The sequence below is a fragment of the Boleophthalmus pectinirostris genome, unplaced genomic scaffold, assembly GCF_026225935.1.
Source record: "Boleophthalmus pectinirostris isolate CB_2022bp ecotype Guang Dong unplaced genomic scaffold, ASM2622593v1 HiC_scaffold_6, whole genome shotgun sequence".
In the NCBI taxonomy this organism is placed as follows: domain Eukaryota; kingdom Metazoa; phylum Chordata; class Actinopteri; order Gobiiformes; family Gobiidae; genus Boleophthalmus; species Boleophthalmus pectinirostris.
This window is the reverse complement of record NW_026571447.1, coordinates 37,172,405-37,194,574: the sequence shown is the minus strand read 5'-3', so window position 1 is coordinate 37,194,574 and position 22,170 is coordinate 37,172,405. Positions and strand designations below refer to the sequence as shown.

Genomic DNA, 22,170 nt, shown 5'->3' with positions numbered 1-22,170 from the left:
GCCCGTGCTCCGTGCGTGCGGACGCGTGCATTCGCGTGTGCTCGCGGGAGAAAAGACACTACCGCGAAGCGCGAGCTCGTGTATCACGTGATCGCTTTGAGCAATCAGAGCGAGAGAAACTAGAGCGGAGCAGAAGCGAACAGTTATAAAGCGTTTTTTAAGACAACTGAAGGATTTTGAGGATTTTGAGCTGAGAAATAGTATATGATCTAAAAATAAGTAAAAATTGCCACAAAATCCGACATTTTTGAAAGTTGTTGGTCCCTGTTAGCCTAACACGAGCAGTTTATGATTACATTGCGCTTTATGAGAAATATCTTGTCTCGGCCTATGGGACTTTTTCTGCTGAAGTTCCAGTGACTGGCCATTACGTCAACTGGAGGCAGCTACAAGCAGCAATACTGTATCCAGTTATTTTAATGGATCCATGAGATCTAGCCACTTGCTGCTACGACGCCGTTCGTCACTATGGACCCTCCAAGAAAGATAAAGTTTTCTTCCGTGTGGGATCATTTTGATCTCATAACACCTGATAAGGTAATGTGTATTCCATTCCCGTTTCCACGGCAGACAAAGTATTTTATATATATATATTTTTGACCCACAGGTGAAATGTCGTCAATGCTCAACGGAGTTGTCCTATGCAACCCGAAACACATCATCAATGCTACGGCATTATAGAGTTCGCCATGAAAGAGAACAAAATACACCAGGGATGGACACTGGTGGATTAGTATTTTGTAATCAGTCACTAATTATTATGGAGCATTCCCAGAACTGAACACCCATTGGAATATTGAAATTCTCAAAAAAAAGACCTATCCACACTTATTCAAACTGTCCCAAAAATATTTGTGTACTCCTGCCTCATCAGTTCCTTGTGAACAAATTTTCTCTAAAGCTGGAGAAATTATTTCCAAGAGGAGAAATCGTTTGGGCCCAAACATGCTTCAAAAACTTTTCTTAATAGAAATGTTTGAAATCCACCCCCCACCCCCCAAAAAAGAAAAAAAAGACAAGCACTCAAATGTTACAGGCGCAATGTGTAAAATGTTCACAAGCACTCATATGACACACACAATTAATCATCACAAGAATATTCACTCTAATTTCACATAGAGATTATTGAACATTGGCAAGTAATATCTTGCACTTAGTTATGCAAACTCATTACAATGTGTTTCTTTTGTAGTATAGCTGTAGTATATTTTTAAACTACTAGATGAAACCCATACACTGACCAACACAGCGTGATACAGTCTCGACACACAAGGGGAAAAGTGTGATACACACACTGAGGTATCATCTGTCCATAACTAGCCTATAGGCTATGAGGGTTAAAACAAACAAACAAAAAAATTCAGAGTTCTTATGTGTTGTGTTGTGTTGTTAAAAATTCGTGTAGGTTGTAGTAGGTCTTCCCCTTCTCTTCTGGACATCTGAGACTTTGCAGGTTAAATTATTTTAATGCAGTTTGGTTTATTATTTCACAACTGAATGTTTAAAATTTAGATTTTATTGTAAATAGCCTCAGTCAACTTGAGTGTCAAAAAGAACTCTATAAATAAAGATTGACTGAAAAAACGACGGCAACAAAAAAACTTGATAGCTAACTTCTGGAATTTACAGCTTTTTTTGTACAGCCCAAGTCAAAAACATGTTTACTTAAAAAAAAAAGAAACAGTAATGATTGATCAAGGTTTAATAGAAATGTATTGTATTGAGACGTATTGGTACTTAAAAACTCTTACAATATTGTACTTGAAGATCTTTTAAAGACATTCCAGCAAATTTTCTGAAAAATCTCTACTCCAGTGTTACACACAAAAAAACAAATAAACTTAAAAACTTCAAACATGAAAATCTGCCGCTTGTTGTTTCTCTGTTATGGTTCAAAATCAGATACAAGAGCTGATCTGGGCCAACTCAGCAGCAAACTCCAAAACAGAATTTAGGCTCTTTAAAACATCTCATGAACACAATCAATAATCCTTCAGTCACGCTCTGTTCTGTGAGTTCTCATGTGAATATTCAAATGATGTCTCTGTATAAACCCTTGATTACAAATGGAACATCTGTAAGATCTCTCACCTGTGTGGGTTCTCTCATGTACATCCAGAAAATCTTTGCGGGAATATGTCTTTTCACACGTTGAACACCTGTAAGGTCTCTCACCTGTGTGGGTTCTCTCATGTACATCCAGAATATCTTTGCGGGAATATGTCTTTTCACACGTTGAACACCTGTAAGGTCGTGCACCAGTGTGGGTTCTCTCATGTACATACAGTTTATCTTTACGGGAATATGTCTTTTCACACGTTGAACACCTGTAAGGTCTCTCACCCGTGTGGGTTCTCTCATGTACATGCAGATTATCTTTGCGGGAATATGTCTTATCACACGTTGAACACCTGTAAGGTCGTTCACCTGTGTGCGTTCTCACATGTTTATTTAGATCACCCTTTCGAGAAAATGACCTCTCACACATTAAACAGCTGTATGGTTTTTCACCCAGGTGTCTCTTAATATGTAGAGCAAGATCACCATTTGTTTTAAATACTCTCTTGCACGTTGAACAGCTGAATGGTTTCTTTGTGTGTAGTTTTTCATGTTGATCTAAACAGGCTTTTTGGTTAAATGTTTTCTCACAGGTTGAGCAACTGAATTGTTTCCCTCCTGTGTGAATTATAATATGTCTTTGGAAACACCGCTTAGTCACAAACCTCTTTTGACACACAGAGCACTGGTGTTTTTTGCCCTCAGCTCCTTCTGCTGTTCCTGACATGTCTGCATTGTTCACAGTGGCACTGGTCTCTGGTGCAGACTTGTATTTGGGGGATAGACCAGAGTTCTGGACGTGGTTGTCGTGGTCTCCATCAGCGTCTGTCTCCATCTGTGCAGCTGAATAGCTGAATGGAGCTCTCTCACCTGTGTGTATTCTCTCATGTACAATTAGATGACACTTTAGAGAAAATGTCTTCTCACACATTGAACAGCTGTATGTTTTTTCACGCGTGTCTCTTAACATGTTGAGCTAGAAAACGTTTTATTTTAAATGACCTCTTGCACGTTGAACATCTGATTGGTTTCTTTTTGTGTGTCTTCTCATGTTTACCTAGATTGGACTTTTGGTTAAATGTTTTGTCACAGGTTGAACAACTGAATGGTTTCTCTCCTGTGTGAATTATAATGTGTATTTGTAACTGCCACTTAGTCCCGAACCTCTTTTGACACACAGAGCACTGGTGTTTCTTGTCCTCAGCTCCTTCTGCTACTCCTGACATGTCTGCATTGTTCACAGTGGCACTGGTCTCTGGTGCAGACTTGTATTTGGGGGATAGACCAGAGTTCTGGACTTGGTTGTCGTGGTCTCCATCAGCGTCTGTCTCCATCTGTGCAGTTGAACAGCTGAGTGGAGCTCTCCAGTCTTCATTATCAGTGTCAGAGGAGTGCTCTGTGTCTCCCTCAGTCTCTGGACATCTGAGACTTTGCAGGTTAAATGATTTTAATGCAGTTTGGTTTATTGTTTCACTACTGAATGTTTAAAATTGTGATTTTATTGTAAAAAGCCTCAGTCAACTTGAGTGTTGGAAAGGGCTCTATAAATAAAGATTGACTGAAAAAACAACGACGACAAAAAAACTTGATAGCAAACTTCTGGAGTTTACTGCTTTTTTTGTTGTACAGCCCAAGTCAAAAACATTTTTACTTAAAAAATGAAGAAACAGTAATGATTGATCAAAGTTTAATAGAAATACATTGTATTGAGACGTATTGGTACTTAAAAACTCTTACAATATTGTACTTGAAGATCTTTTAAAGACATTCCAGCAAATTTTCTGAAAAATCTCTACTCCAGTGTTACACACAAAAGACAAATAAACTGAAACACTTAAAACACGAAAATGTGCCGCTTGCTTCGGTGTAATGCAGCTATGAAGAGAATCAGTCCAAATCAAAACCAGCTTTTCTTATCGTTCAGGAGAAAAACCTTTACATCATGCAGTGTGTTGTAAAAGTGTAGAAGCAGCTGCCTGTGACTCTCAGAGGGTTGTTTCTCTGTTATGGTTCAAAATCAGATACAAGAGCTGATCTGGTCCAAACATCTGTATTTTGAATCTTCAGCAGCAAACTCCAAAACACAATTTAGGCTCTTTAAAACATCTCATGAACACAATCAATAATCCTTCAGTCACGCTCTGTTCTGTGAGTTCTCAGGTGCATATTCAAATGATGTCTCTGTATAAACCCTTTATTACAAATGGGACACCTGTAGGGTCGTTCACCTGTGCGTCTTCACATGCACATTTAGTCTACACTTGTAAGAAAATGTCTTTTCACACGTTGAACACCTGTAAGGTCGTTCACCTGTGTGCGTTCTCACATGTTTATTTAGATCACACTTTTGAGAAAATGACTTCTCACAAATTAAACAGCTGTATGTTTTTTCATCCAGGTGTCCCTTTACATGTAGAGCTAGAAAACCTTTTGATGTAAATGATCTCTTGCACGTTGAACAGCTGAATGGTTTCTTTGTGTGTAGCTTTTCATGTTTATCTAGACTGGTCTTTCGGTTGAATATTTTCTCACAGGTTGAACAGCTGAATGGTTTCTCTCCTGGGTGAATTATAATGTGTCTTTGTAAATGCCACTTAGTCCCAAACCTCTTTTGACACACAGAGCACTGGTGTTTCTTGCCCTTAGCTCCTTCTGCTGTTCCTGACATGTTTCTATTGTTCACAGTGGCACTGGTCTCTGGTGCAGACTTGTATTTGGGGGATAGACCAGAGTTCTGGACTTGGTTGTCGTGGTCTCCATCAGCGTCTGTCTCCATCTGTGCAGTTGAAAAGCTGAGTGGAGCTCTCCAGTCTTCATTATCAGTGTCAGAGGAGTGCTCTGTGTCTCCCTCAGTCTCTGAGTGTAAATGTGTCTCTGTGCTGATGTTCTCTCCCTGTGTTTCTTCTCTGAGGTCAGTTTGTCTTTGTTGAAGCAGTGAGGACTCTTCTGTCTTCACACAAACAGCACTGGACTCTGGGACGCCCACTGACACCTGGGGTGGGGGAGACTGACACAAAATATTAATATTAATATATTAATATATTGACTCTCCTGAAAGTAATCAGAATATATATTGATTCACAAATGCTGAACCTGATCATTTCTATTAGTGACTGGACCAAAGAACTGACTGAATTACAACAACAATCTGCATTAGTACAATAGGGTCATTCCATGCCCTTTCATCAAATTTCCAGAAAATCTCACGCATCATGTGTTTTAAAATTTTTTTTTAAAAATTACCAGCTGGTCCCTTACTATCATGTACCAATCCTGTGAAACTTTTGTCATTTTCGATCAATACTTTTTAAGTTACAGCTAATTTTATGAGGGGAGTATGTGTCAATTTATGGGCCCAAAATCGCGTAATTTGTTCTCGGCCGTTTTCACAGGTCAATATCTCCGTAAGTATCACACATAGAGGGCTGAAATTTTGTAGGCTTGTGCTCCTCTACTCTGTGTTCAAATAACATCTATCGAAGGTTTGGTATCTCAACTCATTGTCATTTCATATGAACTTAAAAATGAAAAACAAAAAACTCGTACATTTCCGTGGTGTACCATTTTTAGCCCTTTTTAAAACCTACTTGTAGGTGTAGTAAACCCTTATATTTTTTTGAGAATCAAGATATGTACTAGGACTGTCAAAAAAAAATCACCAAATGTTGAAAATTTGAAATGGGTCATGTGTGAGGGTCCTGCTAAAAACAAAAAAAACGCAACATGGTCAGATTTTCACATGTAACTTATGGCATGTGATTAGTGATAAAAAATTTTTGAATAATTTTTGTTTGAAAGACCAGAAAAAGACCTTTCATATGGTATGAAACATATGTATTTTATGAAGCTCCTTCAGTTTTTTATTGTATCTTGAACATTCACATTTGACACAATGACACAAGTATACAGTGACCATGTACTATGTTTTATTCCAGCAGCTAAAGCTCCCAAACATGAAGAATGAACAAGAATGAATCAACAGGATGTGTTACAAGATATCTAAAAACCCAGAACACAGAACATGTATGTCTTATTCGTCATCAGTATCAGTAGGCACTAGGGATGTGAATATTTGGCAAAAACACTATTGGAAAATCAATGACAGCTATTCGAATATTATTCGAAAATCGACCCCTCCCCTCCCTCCCTTCCCCCACCCGCCCGCACGCATATACGAGATGACAGATGGGGTATTTAAGCGCTAAAGGTTTAATCAAACAACAACCTTCCAAATCAAAAATGAACATATTAATTGAGCAACCCACATATGAAACAATATGAAATTATATTCAAGGCTATCTCAATTTTAAAAACGCATGACCAAGCACATACTGTAGCCCACTGCGCTACTTTCATTGAGCTGCCCGCTGCAGAGACTCGCTCCGATGGCACAGATGTCGCACACACACCTAAGTAAGCGCTCGCTAACTTTACCAGTCAGGGGTATTTCTGTTTGTTTCTTTTCCACCATGTCATCGGGTCAGTGTGAAGCGGTGGGCATATCTCCTGGCAGTACTGAGTTCATTTGCGCATGTTCCCGTGTTTCGGCGTGTTTCACTCTCAGATGGCTCTGCATGGTAGTGGTTGATCTATGGTTTGCGAGCTTCACCTGACAGATTTTACACTGAACCTCTTTGTCATTTAACAAAGTAAATAACGATCATAGGGAACTTTTACTTCCTTTCTGCATTGCTAATGCCGCGCGACAAGTTTTCTTCTTCTGTTATTCCGGAGCAGCCTCTACACTCGGCCTTGTCTACCGCGCCTACAGGGAGTTTTACAGTCTGTTAGCGCCACCTTCTGGCCGAATGCCGTACATGAAATATTGGTTAGGAAACGTCTTTATTCGAAATTACTATTCGATATTCGAACGTATGACGAATATTCGACTATTCGAAAATCATGTCTCATCCCTAGTAGACACATCTTCATAAACCCGCAGTCGGTCCCGAAGCTTTTGGATTTTCTGGCCGAGGTCACGGCAGCATGGACAGTCCCCACAAGCTTGACCACCAGAATTCTCCTCAACCTGTGGAGGCTTTTTCATCCCTGCTGGACTGGTTTTAGATGGTTCAGTTGACCATGTTGACTGTGGTGTGGCCTTGTAACTTGAATCAGGCTCTTTGTCATCTGTGCACTTCATTAATTTCTTGGGAGTAGTCTTTTGGTCTCATGGTGATCCAAACATGTACTGGCTCTCTTAAAATATATATATTTTTAAAAACCCTTCAAAACAAATGTGCATTTGAAACTATATATGTAACATAGTTAATGTGAACGTTGTTAAATCCTGCTAAATTGTGAACTAGCGCCATCTCCTGGTGCCCGCCGTACCTGCACTTGCTAAACTCGCGCGAATTCTGAGTCCTCCTCATTGCTATGGAGAACTCGAGACGAGGTAACGTGGCTGTGAAATTGTGTGGACAAAAATTATTAATTCACTCATGTGTAGCTATTTTATTGCTAAACTGACAGTTGTGTGTTGTACTGGAGGTATTTTATGTTTGTTTGGCCATGATCTGCTGAAGTCAGTTTACAGTATATTTGAATTGACCGTGTTTTTCTTAGTTTTGCTAGCGGCTAATAAATGACTGTTTTCTACAGATGAAACACATGATGAATGTCCACTACAAATCAATTCACAGCAACTGTTCTCTATATTTTGTGCAGGTACGTAAGGTACAAATGTTTTATGCTAATGTACATCTGGTTATATTATTCTAAGTGCGTTGCACGTTACAGAAAAAGAAAAAAAATATTAATTAGAAAAATGTGACAGACAGGCAAATTGCACTGAGGGTACAAATATAAATTGCCCGTTGAAAAAAAATTGTATTTTATTTTATAGTACGAAAATCCACTATACGGTCACAAGAACTATTTACAGAGTATTGAGTAATGCTGCTGTTCTATTTTTGTTATTACAATATTGTAAAAGACTTAATGTTGTAATAACCTGAATGTTGTTGCGTGTACTACTCATTGCTATGGAGAACTCGAGACGAGATGAAACACATGATGAATGTCCACTACAAATCAATTCACAGCAACTGTTCTCTATATTTTGTGCAGAATAAACTGCTGTCACACCAAACTCCAGCAGCCTCCGTGGGTCATTGAGATAAAAAGAGAGGGCAAAACACACCGGTCACATATAGGTTCACCCCGGAATAAAGATGAATATGATTTTTTATATGTGATAAATTCCCACAAATCCTGCAATTTCCCTTAAATAGACAACCTTAACAATTTCCATTTAAGGCTCCATAAGACGTTCTTTACCTGCTCAGGCGATCTGAACATGATAGGGAACTGTGTCCTCACTTGGCTGCTTCTGGATGTTTGAGTTCCTTGCGCATCTAAATCTACTGTAATATTTGCATAGTCTTGAACATCAAAGTGCCATAAACAACAAACAGAAGACAATATCATATTGTTCAACATGTTTGTTTCTTTAATATGAGAATAATCTACAGCTGTTTTCTTGGATATCAGATAACTTGTCACATCAAAATTATTATCAAACCATTTGATTCAGTCTTTAAATGTTTAGTGACTTTAGCTGCTGGAATAAAACATAGTACATGGTCACTGTATACTCGAGTCATTGTGTCAAATGGGAATGTTCAAGATACAATTAAAAAATGGAAGGAGCTTCATAAAACACATATGTTTGGTACCTGTGACGGATATGAAAGGTCTTTTTCTGGTCTTTCAAAAAACAATTATTTACTTTTTTTTTTTCATCACTACCCACATGCCATAAATTACATGTGAAAATTGGACCATGTTGCGTTTTTTGTTTTTAACAAGACCGTCACACATAACCTATTTCAAATTTTCAACATTTGATGATTTCGTTTAACAGTCCTAGAACAAATCTTGATTCTCAAAAAAAATTAAGGGTCTTCTACACCTACAAGTAGGTTTAAAAAGGGGCTAAAAATGGTACGCCACACAAATTAATGAGTTTTTTTTTTTCCATTTTAAATTCATATAAAATGACAATGAGTTCAGATACCAAACTTTTGATAGATGTTATTTGAACACAGAGTAGAGGAGCACAAGCCTACAGAATTTCAGCCCTCTATGTGTGATACTTACGGAGATATCGACCTGTGAAAACGGCCGAGAACAAATGATGCGATTTTTGGCCCGGCTGATGCCTTGTTTAGTTCGTTGAGACACTTTTTTTTGTTCGCAGTAAACATTGAGTTAGATTTGGTACATTGTATTTAGTTAGGGCTCTTTAGTTTATTAGATTATTTTGTTTTGTTGTTTGCAGACGATGTTGTCCTGTTGGCTTCATCGAACCAGGACCTGCAATGTGCACTGGGGCGGTTTGCAGCCGAGTGTGAAGCAGTTGGGATGAGGATCAGCTCTTCTAAGTCCGAGGCCATGGTTCTCGACCGGAAAAAGGTGGCTCCACCCACCTCTCCGGGTCGGTGGAGAGTCCCTGCCTCAAGTGGAGGAGTTCAAGTATCTCGGGGTCTTCTTCACGAGTGAGGGGAGGACGGAACGTGAGATTGACAGGCGGATTGGTGCAGCTTCGGCAGTGATGCGGTCGCTGTATCGGACCGTTGTGGTGAAGCGGGAGCTGAGCCGAAAGGTGAAGCTCTCGATTTACTGGTCAGTCTTCGTTCCTACTCTCACCTATGGTCATGAGCTCTGGGTAGTGACGAAAGGACGAGATCGTGGATACAAGCGCTCGAAATGAGTTTCCTCCGCAGGGTGGCTGGGCGCTCCCTTAGAGATAGGGTGAGGAGCTCAATCAAACGAGAGGAGCTCGGAGTAGAGCCGCTGCTCCTCCACGTCGAGAGGAGCCAGTTGAGGTGGCTCGGGCATCTGTTCCGGATGCCTCCTGGGCGCCTCCCTCAGGAGGTGTTCCGGGCATGTCCCACCGGGAGGAGGCCCCGGGGAAGACCCAGGACACGCTGGAGGGACTATGTCTCTCGGCTGGCCTGGGAACGTCTCGGGATTCCCCCGGAGGAGCTGGAGGACGTGTCTGGGGTGAGGGTAGTCTGAGAGTCCCTGCTTAGGCTGCTGCCCCCGCGACCTGGCCCCAGATAAGCGGACGAAAATGGATGGATTATTTTGTTTAACTCCAATTTATTTTCACCTTAATTGCCTGTTTTTTTTTTTTTGTCTTCCCTTGCACTGTAAATAATAAATGCACAATTTTTAGTTAAACATCCCGATTTTTTTTTTGTTACTTCCCTTTCTCCCCTAGCAAAGGGGACGTAACACCCCCATCTGTATTAAATAATATTGGCCTGTAGAAAGTTGTGATCTCGTCTGAAACACAGAAATAAAAAGACACAACTCCCAAATGACTATTTTCTGTTCGAGATAAACTGAAACTAGAGATAGAAACGAGCTATTACAGTTTGATGGTACAAATTTTTTTTTCATGTTTATTGTAACTGCATAAATAAATATATGACATGAAATAGTGTTGCAGAGGCTGCGCCCCTCCAACCATCCTGTCTTCATCTTAGACATAAATAAATCTCACCTGCACTAGGAGCGTGTGTTCCTCCTGTTTGATGCTCGGCTCCTCTGGCTCCTCTTTAATCCGTGGAGTGTGTGAAGGGTCCTGGTTCAGACCGGGGCCTGGACTCTTTGAGGGGCTCAGTATCGAGTCCAGGAGCTCCTGTTTCCTCTGGTTCTCCTCTTTAGAGCGACACACTTCCTCCTCATACTCCGCTATCGTTCTTTCAAACAGCGCAAAGATCTCTTCAGCAGCCGCAGTCAGCCGCTCATTCACCAAAGCTCTCAGTGTTTGGCTTTTGGACATTTTAACAAACTGTTTTTAGCTTTAGCTCCGAGCTAACCGCACACAAGGCTCGGCGGTCTGCTTCCTGCTTTGTGTGCAGCAGAGTAGACACGGTCAGTGCATTACTGCCCCCACTGGTCAGGATGTTAAACTCCTAAAATGCTCATCACAGTGGCTCCTCAGACTTTATAACATACAAATACCGCTGCATTTCTCGTTTATTCACAGCAGTTACCATGATGCTTCCAGGTAAGAACTCTGTGGCCAAACCTAAGGGATCATTCTGGTGGCACCTCCACTTCTGCGGTAAGTGGAGGTGCAGCTCTCCCTAGTGGCGAGAAGGAGATTTTTTGTTTTTAAATAGTCAAAAACTACTTTAAAGTGTATATTTCAATAACATGTTGAATTTCAATCTACTTCTTTATATTTAAAATGTATTTTAAATAGACTGGTCTAGGACACTGGTCTCTGGTGCAGACTTGTATTTGGGGGATAGACCAGAGTTCTGGACTTGGTTGTCGTGGTCTCCATCAGCATCTGTCTCCATCTGTGCATTTGAACAGCTGAGTGGAGCTTTCCAGTCTTCATCATCAGTGTCAGAGGAGTGCTCTGTGTCTCCCTCAGTCTCTGAGTGTAAATGTGTCTCTGTGCTGATGTTCTCTCCCTGTGTTTCTTCTCTGAGCTCAGTTTGTCTTTGTTGAAGCAGTGAGGACTCTTCTGTCTTCACACAAACAGCACTGGACTCTGGGACGCCCACTGAGACCTGGGGTGGGGGAGATTGACACAAAATAATATTTATATTTCAGAATATTTCTTGATTTAATTTATTTATTACACATTTATCAATCTCAAGATGAAGGGATCACCATGAAGTACACGTCACCATTTTCATGGTAAAGGACACAAGAATTAAATGTTTGAAAGACGCATCCTGACGCCTCCCTACTCCGATCACACCGGACCTAAATTACACTGTAAGATTTTTCAAGTTGGACACAGCTGAAACTTTGGATTGAATTTCTCTCAAAGAGCCAGAACAAAATAACTGACAATCTCTTTCAGTAAAGAAACAAGCACTGACCAAGATACAAATAGAAGACACTGCCGTTTGATAAAACAGGCGACTTTCTCAACAGACCCTGGAAAAAAACACAACAATCCAACACAGGGCAGCAGGACAAAAACATAGTCACACTACCATACATCAGAGGAATAACCGAACCCATCCAGAGAGCCATGAAAAAACACAACATTAGCACTGTAGGAAAACCATACACAAAACTCCGTCAACAGCTCGTACACCCCAAGGACAAAATCCCACAAGAACAAAAATGCAATGCCATCTACGAAATTCAATGCAAATCATGCAATAAATCATAAATAGGGGAAACAGGCCGGGCATTTCACATCCGAAAAAAGGAACACCAAAAGGAATGCGAGAAGGAAACGTCAGGGAGACTCACCAGAACAGAAAAAGACAAAGCAGAACAGAAAACCTAAAATCTGCCATATCAGACACTGTAAAAGGAACAACCACATTATGGATTGGGACGGGGCTTGGGTCATTGGATCGGAAAACAACAAGTTCAAACGCTGGATCAGTGAGGCCATTGAAATCAGGAAACGAGGCATGGACAGCATTAACCGTGATGAAGGCGCGTTCCTCCTTTCACACACCTGGGACACCCTCCTCCAGAGAACACCGGGCGACGGGAGGCGTGGTCAGTCTGAGCGACCTGCCAGGTCCATCAGGTCTGACCACGCCTACAGGAAGTAACAACAGCTGATATACGACACGTCACCACCAACACCGGTGACAGTTCTGAAGATGACTCGCAGCTAGCAGTCGAAACATGTCAACAAGGTAAACACACTTTACTGCATTGTCTTTAAAAAGAACCCAAGAAGTTAAAGAAAGAGGAATGATGTAAATTGTTCATGCTGTGAATATTGTGAATGTTGTTTGCATATTGACTTGTTAATGTTTTGTTTAGAGAAGACCACACTCATTTGCATATTTCCTATTCAAATGCTGCCTCATTAACTTGGTCAGTAACTTGCTTTGGTGAATAATGATGTTATTTACAGTTATTTCTAGATATGGATCAATGATATGGTACAAGAACCTATGAACCTTCAGAGCACACACAAAGGCCATATTTATATTCTATACATTCTTGGCAGTTTTAGTTTAACATGAGACATGAGAGGACTTTTTCAGGTTTAAACCAGGTCCATGCAGCTTTATCATTTTATTTAGAAAATTTGTATTTTTTCAATGAAAACTGTGATCCATAACTGACCACTAACAAAGAAAATTTCACATGAAATTGTTATTGTCTTTATGTTTTTTTTTAAATTAACAACAGAACATTGACTGTGAGTCTGTGTAATCACATGAACATTTTTTAAAATTAATTTATTTTCCACTTCACCTTTGTACTTACAGAACAAACTAAAGCCATTGTCAGAAGCGATGAGGTAAATAAAATATTTCACTTTCTGTATATTCTTTAAGGCACCAAATTGACCAGGCCACTAAAACAAAGGCATAATAAACTTATTTTTGTTTTATTACAAAAAAGTACTACATGTACTTACTGTTTGTTAAATAAACAATAACAACCTGAACATCCATGAGCAACTGGGAAACTTAAGAAAATAATTCAAATATTAACATTATACCTTGGCAAAATATACACATGCATATTACAACTTGCAGATCCCAGTGGCTCTATAAACACATTTACTTACAGGTAGAATTTAACTCAGAGTGAATGTCTTTTGTGTAATCGCTGCATTGGCCTGTGGGCTGAGGAAATATTTTCATTGTGGTAATTTTTCTGGTTTGGCCTCTATTTACACAAAGACATGTGCACAGTTATCCTTGTAGCATCATCGCCCACGTCAAACACAAATAAAGAACAGTATGTGGAAGATTCAACATCATTTTATACTCATATAAAATTATATTATGACATTTGTGATTAGTGTTTTGTATTCCATACCTGAAATTCACATACGTTTGTAGGAGTTAAGTAATTATGATATGAGAATAATAAAATGTTGATGTAAACTTAACTAGTAGAAAAAGCCTGAGCCCTGCCTAATATAGGCTGTACTTGCTCTTACACTTAGTCACTTTTAAGAGTAGAGCTGTATAATTAGAATCTACCATCACAGCACCCATGAAATTCACTATTAATGTAAAAATCTATGGGTGGCTTTTCAGGAAATATTCCGTGCTGTTGAAGTAATTTCTCCTCTTCAGGACATTTATTTACAAATGCAGGCAGACAGAAATATTTGAGATGTACCATACAGATTAGTCATGGTTATACATCTTAGAGAAACCCCTCGATGACTTCCATTCCATCTAATGAAACGGTGAGAACATTTGCTTCTGGTTGCTAATTCTGTTTAGTACTATTTTGTTTTATAGTTTTAGTTTCTTCTTGGATGCAGTGATCCGATTGTGGACAAAGCTTTTTATGTTAATCCAGTCTCTGTCCTTGAGTGCGTGGGGTTCTGACTGGAGGCAGGAGGTACAGCTTCTTTTACCAGGTACTTTACGGCGTGTGATGAAGTCCATCATATGTCGCTCCACCGCTTTTACTTCGTCAAGCGTCCAAGCCTTCCTTCTCCTCGCAACTTTAAGAAGTAAAAACACTTTATTCAAACTTCCATATTTATGAGGATTATTTTATTCAGAAATGTTTCATATATAAAAACAAGCAGAAGTACGTGCTTTATTTAACCAACATGAATACACCCTTTAATGAAATTCATAAGGTGGTCTTTCTAAATCAATTTTGTGTGTTTTGTTTAAAAGACACAAGGTTTGTTTTTCTTAATGTATACACACTTTCTTAAGGTATACACACTCTTCTGACTCAAGGCTACTACAGGCTACTAAAGTGAATGTTTTCTTCAAAACTTTCAGAAATAAATACAAATGTAATATCTAGGGGTGTAACGATATCCAAGTCTGATGATACGATATCATCACGGTATGAACCTCACGGTACGATATTTATTGCAATATTTTGTGGAGACTAACAAAACTGTGAATATGCTTCTTTTTCCTCTTAAAATGCCTTGACAAGACTTAATCCAAAGAACTAAGACTTAAAAGTGTTAGAACTGTTATTTCTTCTTATAGTCTGCACTGAAATGGAGCAAAGGATCATGGTCTATGTAGTTCCCTGTGTCTTTTTTTAGCTATTGCTGCAGCATAACTCTTAATTTAAGCAAAGAGACTTGTAATTTGATATATTGTGATGGTCCACGATATTATTTGAGAACTTTGACGATACAATATCACAATATTTCGGTTACTGTTACATCCCTAGTAATATCCAAACTCAGCTCAAATGGATTTTTCTGTGTTCAGAAATGTTTAATTAAGTGGAAATGTTTAATTATGTGAAAATGTTTAATTATATGGATGAGATACACGCGTTCAATTCAGGTATAAGCAAATATAAATGTATAATTTAACCAATGTGAATACAGGATGTGACTGACAAATAAAATATGATCACATTTTAGTCAATTATGTAATAATTATTCCTGAAAAGCCTGTTTACCTTGCTTGGGAATGCTGTGCCCCGGGCTTGATTTAGACATGTTCTGTGGAAGTGCTGTGCTGCTTTGTGAATTGGGATCTATTCAAACACACATTTAATTATTGAAAAAGCTGCTGGATTATTGTGACTATAAATTCACATTACCATTTGGTTTCATTTCCTCTTGGGTTGTTGACTCAGACGGTTCTCCTTTGCACGTCTCATCAGGAGAGCCTTCAAAAAATAAATAAATAAATAAATAAATAAAAATAAAAATACATGAAGTGTTTTGGTTTGTTATTTGATCACTTTGTTTCTAATAGTTATTAATGACATTTCATTATTACCTCTGCTGTTTTTATAGACACAGAAATCTGAACACAAACTAGGAATTACAGAATAACTTAGAAATAATGCTTACACAATTACTCCAAATACAAGCTTTGATCACTGGTTTGCACTCTTGGCATTCTTTGACCCTGACAAAGCCCAGCGGTGACGTTCAAGAGATTTCTTCCAGACGCTCATTTAAAGAAGAGCGAGAATTTGTAACGCTGTCAACAGTGAAAGCAAAAAGTGGCTACTTTGAGAAATTTCAATATAAAATGTTAGTGTTATTAAACTTTTTTTTCTTTCCAACATAATTTCATAGATCTTGCGTCTTACATCTGATGTCTTCTGTACAAAGTAGAAAGTGGTAAAGGAAAAAAACATTGAACGAGAAGGTGTGTACAAACCTTTGACTCGCAGTGTATATGACCAGTGTTGGGGATTACATGTACTGGAATTAAGTAATCAGAGTACAAATTACGAGTAACTGTATTCGGTTACAGTTATTGTTTCAGTGAGTGGTAATTGGATTACAGTTACTTTGTTGAAATAAAAGGATTACACGGCGGTATTTTCCTTTTTTCACATTTTGGGCTATATTTTTTTTCTTTTTTCAGTAATTCCACTCATTGCCGGAAACTAAACCAGGTCTGAACCAGTCTGGACTAAAAGAGGTCGAAAACCAGGACTAAACCAAGACTAAACCAGGACTATAACCAGGTCTAAAACCAGGACTAAAACCAGGACTAAAACAGGATTTAACTGGATTTAACAGCATGAAACCATTCTGCCTTCTCCTCTTCTATCAATAATATTTTTAATACGGTTTAGTAAAGTCTGGGCTTTTCATTTTCTTTTAGCAGACAAAACATCTTATGTTACGATATCCTAGTCTTTGCTTTTCTACAGCAAATCAAGTAATCCAAAGTATTCAGATTACATTACTCTTTAAGAAATTTAATGGATTATGTAACAAACTACATTTTGGGGTTTGTAATCTGTAATCTGTAGGGGAATACATTTTAAAAGTAACCTTCATAACACTGTATATGACATAAGCAAAGACTACATGATGAAAGCTACATAAGAAAATAATTCGCACCATAAATACCAGAGGTGGAAAAACTACATAAAAATTGTAATTAAGCATCTTTACTTTGCTTAATTCCTACTCAAGTAAAAGTAAAAGCAACCATCTAAAATTCTACTCGAGTAAAAGTAAAAAAGTGCCTCTATCTAAGTGCCTAAATCTAATCCAGCACAAGTTGTTTTAATCGATTTTTAGGTGATACAGTGCAAACATTTTACAATTTAAAGAAAACCGAGCTCACTAAAAACTTACTATTTTAAACACTCGTATTATTATGTTATTCCCTATTTTGCGTCACAAAGTCCGAGGTTTGGCCAAGGGTTTCCTTCGCTTTCCTCTTGAGAATTATTCAGTGCACCTTCTTCTTCAATAGTTAAAATGCTGCGTTTTTTTTTTTTTTTTCATTTCCGGCAGATTGATAGAGGAAAAAAAAAAGAAAAAAAAGAAACAATCTGATTTTAGTTTGGGTTCCAAAATAATGAAGTAAAATATTTCAGGCAAAACACACTCGAGTAAAAGTAAAATTACCAAATTCAAAAACTACTTAAAAAATTACAAATTACTCATAAAAACTACTCAATTATAGTACTTTGAGTAAATGTAATTTGTTACTTTCCACCCTTGATAAATGTTATTGTTGGTATTTGTTAACATGAAACATTTGCACAAATAAATTAACCAGGATACCTTCGATCTGATGTTGGTCTGTGCTGACTCCTTCACCAGAATCTTCCTCCATTTTATCTGATTGGGTAAAACATATTTAGAGAAAAAGTAAATTTTATTTATACTTTTTGTTTATTTTTAGGTGAAATGATGAACAATTCAAGCCAGTTAAATCTAAATCTCACCTTGAGGATTGAAAGCAGGCATTGGTAAACGAATGAATGAATACATCCGTTTTCGTCGACCTTTAGACTCTCCCTGGATAGATGGATTGTGGGTGTTTTTTATGTGTCTCCACAGAGTTTTTCTTGCAAAAAGGCCTTGACAAACCTTACAGTGTACAAAGTCACTGGGCGGTTTTGATTCACCTGGACGTCTACAAACAACCAGCTCTCCAACACCAGAGGACGCCACTGTTGAATTGTGAAAAAAATTCCCTCTATTCCTAAGAGAACTCAACATCTCTTTTCTTTTTCTGGAGCCCTTTTTCAAACTAAAGGCCAATGCCACCTCCCTCTCATTTCTGTGGACAGCTCCAAGATGTCTCGCTAGTTTGTAAAAAGGCTTTTGACAAAAAAGACAGTATTGCCTTTTCTTGTACTTGCTTCCCTTTGCAGCTGCTGGTGGCACTGGAGGAACATGTGTGGCCATGTCTGTGGAGGACGTCACTGTGCTGTTGTCTGAAGAATTATTCAGAGAGTTTTGTGCTCTACTATCATGAAAGCTACAGTCAGGCTCCTTGGTTTCAGTAAAAGTCTCCATACTGCATGAGGTCACATTCGTTATTGAAATTTGATTTAGTTTTTCCCATTTATTATCACTGTTTTCAAGTTCATCACTATAAGAAATTCCATCGAAGGAATCTGTATCTGGAACAAAGTCTCTGGTGATAGAAGCTTCATTCGTGTTGTATGACATCTGCAGGAAAATAAAAAATATGAGTTATCGATGACTTGTTAGCATAGATTTGTAAATGAAGGCATTTATTCAATATTTGGTTATCATGGCTTGTGCTTCCATCAACACTTTGCTCATAGAATTGTTAAGCAGGTTCAGAATTCACTGTCTTTATCTCAGTAATTTCCTCTGTAGCTTCATAAAACCGATTCAAACGTGATGCTGTTTCAGATGTCCAAGACGGGCTGCTCTACACTGTCATTACACACAAAATACAAATACAATTCCAGTATCTAACCTTTTGACATGACATTAGAGAAAAACACTCCTCTGCAATCCCAATAAACTAATAATGAGAGGACAATAAAGAAAGAAGTACAGAGAAGACTCTCCACATGAAGGTGAACACTAACGGCAAAAAATAATACCAAAATCATCAAAATTATTATGAGCTCAAGGAGACTATGTTATTAGGTTCTTGTTTTCAGACCAAGAGTTTGTTTTCATACCTGACAGTTTCGACTGCTCACTACCAGTCTTCCTCAGAGTCACATCTCGATGTGAGACGTGTCCGGTCAGCTCATTTATATAGATTTTGATAAATGTGGAAATAGTGACTGCTACACCTTGGAGTCCAGGTGAATGACAGACTGGACTTTAGGGACAACAGTAATGCTGTGCACAAGAACATGAGTAGACTCAACTTCCTGAGAAAGCTCAGGTCTTTCAACGTGTGCAGCAAGTTACTGGAGATCGTCTACCAGTCTGTGGTGGCCTGTATCTGGCTTTGGTCTGCTGGGGGAGCAGCACCAGGAAAAGGGACACTAGGTGGATCGATGAACTGATCCGTAAAACTGGTCATGTGATCGGCCGTGAGCTGGAGACATTTGTCACACTGAGGAACAGGAGGACAAACTGCTCTCCATCATGGACACTCCTGCTCACCGACTGCACCGGACTATAGCGGGACATATAATACTCCCTACAACTGTACAGCAACTCACCCCTATGTAACAAATAAACCTATATCGTGTCTTCCTATGACCTCTTGTATGTAGCTGAGCTAAATAGCTATATATATTAATATATATATATATATATATATATATATAATTCAGAGAGAGAGAGAGAGAATATAGCTTTAATATTTTATTACTTATGTTTCTATTTTATTTTGACATGTACATTTACATTTATATAATTATGTCTTTTTTGACAAGTCTCTAGCTCATTTTTGCTACTTATAAATTGTAATAATAAATTATTTTTTCTCTTCGTTATTATATTATATTGTGATGGGTGAACTACTGTGTCCAAATAATTTCCCTTGTGGATCAATAACGTCTAAGTCTAAGTCTAAGTCTAAATCTAAATCCTTATACTAGTAACTTATTACCTATCCTACTTAACTTAACCTTTCATTATGATTTTTTTATTTTTTATATTAGTATCTTTAAAACAAGAAGCAACGCAAACAGGTGTCTTTGAGTGTCCAGAAAAGTACTATATTAGTTATTAGATGTTTAGAACATACAGGTGTTGGAATCCAGTCTCACACTGCAGTATGGGGGAGTATGTCCCCATTTTAACAAAGGTCCTCATAGTGTGTTTTTTGAACGCTCTCATTTTTAAAAAGAATAAGCACACACCCACCCACACACAAATCCTCTGCTGCAGCGTCTCCCCCAGAGTCTTCATAACCATTTTTTTTTAATGTGATATATTGCTGAAGTAAATCTAGATGATAAATGAAAATACTAAAACCAAATTATGAAGCAAAATTATCTCCAAAACATAGTCGAAAATTCTACAACACTGTTAAAAAACATGAGCTGCAATAAATACATTTTTGTTTGTATTTCTGGTACATAATTTAACCCTCTAATTGGTTCATGTTTAAGTAGATTTCATTTGGAACTTAACTGGCGATGTCCTTATGGTGAAATAGAGGAGTGGAGGATCATGTGTGCAGACTGCTGCAGGAGGATTTTATAATCCCAATATTTTTTCATTGTATGAAATGTGCTTTTTGTCCACATAAACTCTTTCACTTACAGCTGTAGTCATGTGAGCGCCAGAACCTAACTAATTGTTGTTGTCATGTAAATGTACCATTTTGGTCTATTTGGCCATGGAACCCACCTGCTCCTCCTGTTTGACGCTCAGTTCCTCTGGCACATCTTCAATCTGTGAAATCTGTGGAATGTCCTGGTTCAGACCTGTCTCTTCAGCAGTCACACTCAGCCATTCATTCACGAAAGCTGTCAGCGTTTGGTCTTTCTGGACTTGGCTGTCGTGGTCTCCATCAGCTTCTGTCTCCATCTGTGCAGCTGAACAGATGAATAGAGCTCCCCAGTTTTCATCATCATCAGTGTCAGAGGAGTATAAATGTGTCTCTGCGCTGATGTCCTCTCGTTGTGTTTCTTCTCTGAGCTCAGTTTGTCTTTGTTGAAGCAGTGAGGACTCTTCTGTCTTCACACAAACGGCACTGGACTCTAAGACACCCATTGTGACCTGGGGTGGGGGAGATTGACACAAAATAATATTCATATTTTGACCCACTTAAAAACAATAATCAGAATATTTCTTGATTTCAACATCCAGTAACCAACTTCACCACAGTTATTTTGGCTCACACTAAAATGCAGGAAATGTGTGATACCACAGAACCTATTTCAGCCATAAACATATGTTTTATTTAATAATTAATACACATTTTTATAACAATGACAATGTAGGTCAATTAAATTTGATTTAAATTATAATAATGACTATAATAGCTAGGTCTACATGTGTGAAGGACTTGGATAAAGCCTTTTATTCTAAATGTGTGAGTGTGAACACTGAGTCTATTGTAAAGTTTTCCGTTGTCCAGGATACACTGTAAGAAGTGTAAAAGCCACACTATTGTTTATGTAATCCTTTAGTCTCACAGGAAGGCTACAGATGCCGCTGTGTTTCCATTTACATGTTTTTGTTTGATCATCCTGATCCTGACCTGACAAAGGTCCTGTGGCTCCTCTTTAATCCGTGGAGCGTGTGGAGGGTCCTGGTTCAGACCGGGGCCAGGACTCTTTGAGGGGTTCAGTATCGAGTCCAGGAGCTCCTGTTTCCTCTGGTTCTCCTCTTTGGAGCGACACACTTCCTCCTCATACTCCGCTATCGTTCTTTCAAACAGTGCAAAGATCTCTTCAGCAGCCGCAGTCAGCCGCTCATTCACCAAAGCTCTCAGTGTTTGGCTTTTGGACATTTTAACAAACTGTTTTTAGCTTTAGCTCCGAGCTAACCGCACACGAGACTCGGCGGTCTGCTTCCTGCTTTGTGTGCAGCAGAGTAGACACGGTAGTGCATTACTGCCCCCACTGGTCAGGATGTTAAACTCCTAAAATGCTCATCAGACGCTGTAGGAGCTATTTGCTTGTTTCGTTTATTCTAAAATTAGTTTAATTTTGTTTGTCAGTTAGTTTACTAATTTAGTTTTGTTCATTTGTATAATAAATTTTTGTTGTATAATATTATGTTTGCTAATTTGTTTAGTCTAATTATTATTTACCTTGACACCTTTTCTGTTTTTGGTTTAACCCGTGGGGTACCTAGCACAGACCCAAAAAAAGTAATTATAGTTATTATTACAATTTAAAATGTATTATTGTATTAATATTTTAATATAATATTTGAATATTACATGTATAAACTGTAACTTACAGGGAGAGGTTCAGTCGGTGCTCATTGGTCGCTGAGTAAACTTGTTACATTAGATTTCAGCGTCTGTTAAGCTGCAGACA

At 38.4% G+C, this 22,170-nt stretch overlaps 2 protein-coding genes across 2 annotated transcripts; both read right to left on the bottom strand.

Moving 5' to 3' along the window:
• Nucleotides 1-3,770: 3,770 nt before the first annotated feature.
• On the bottom strand, nucleotides 3,771-10,919 carry LOC129411852 (zinc finger and SCAN domain-containing protein 31-like). Its single transcript, XM_055164000.1, has 2 exons — nucleotides 10,574-10,919; nucleotides 3,771-5,065 (listed from the first exon to the last, which is right to left on the bottom strand). Exons 1-2 carry the CDS (start codon nucleotides 10,853-10,855, stop codon nucleotides 4,283-4,285), a joined length of 1,065 nt encoding a protein of 354 aa, XP_055019975.1. The 5' UTR covers nucleotides 10,856-10,919; the 3' UTR covers nucleotides 3,771-4,282.
• Nucleotides 10,920-13,325: 2,406 nt separating this feature from the next.
• On the bottom strand, nucleotides 13,326-21,703 carry LOC110159086 (uncharacterized). The gene is made up of 7 exons (XM_020923646.2): nucleotides 21,384-21,703; nucleotides 20,528-20,899; nucleotides 17,674-18,406; nucleotides 17,510-17,566; nucleotides 15,568-15,636; nucleotides 15,424-15,501; nucleotides 13,326-14,485 (listed from the first exon to the last, which is right to left on the bottom strand). Exons 1-7 carry the CDS (start codon nucleotides 21,633-21,635, stop codon nucleotides 14,271-14,273), a joined length of 1,776 nt encoding a protein of 591 aa, XP_020779305.2. The 5' UTR covers nucleotides 21,636-21,703; the 3' UTR covers nucleotides 13,326-14,270.
• Nucleotides 21,704-22,170: the final 467 nt, after the last annotated feature.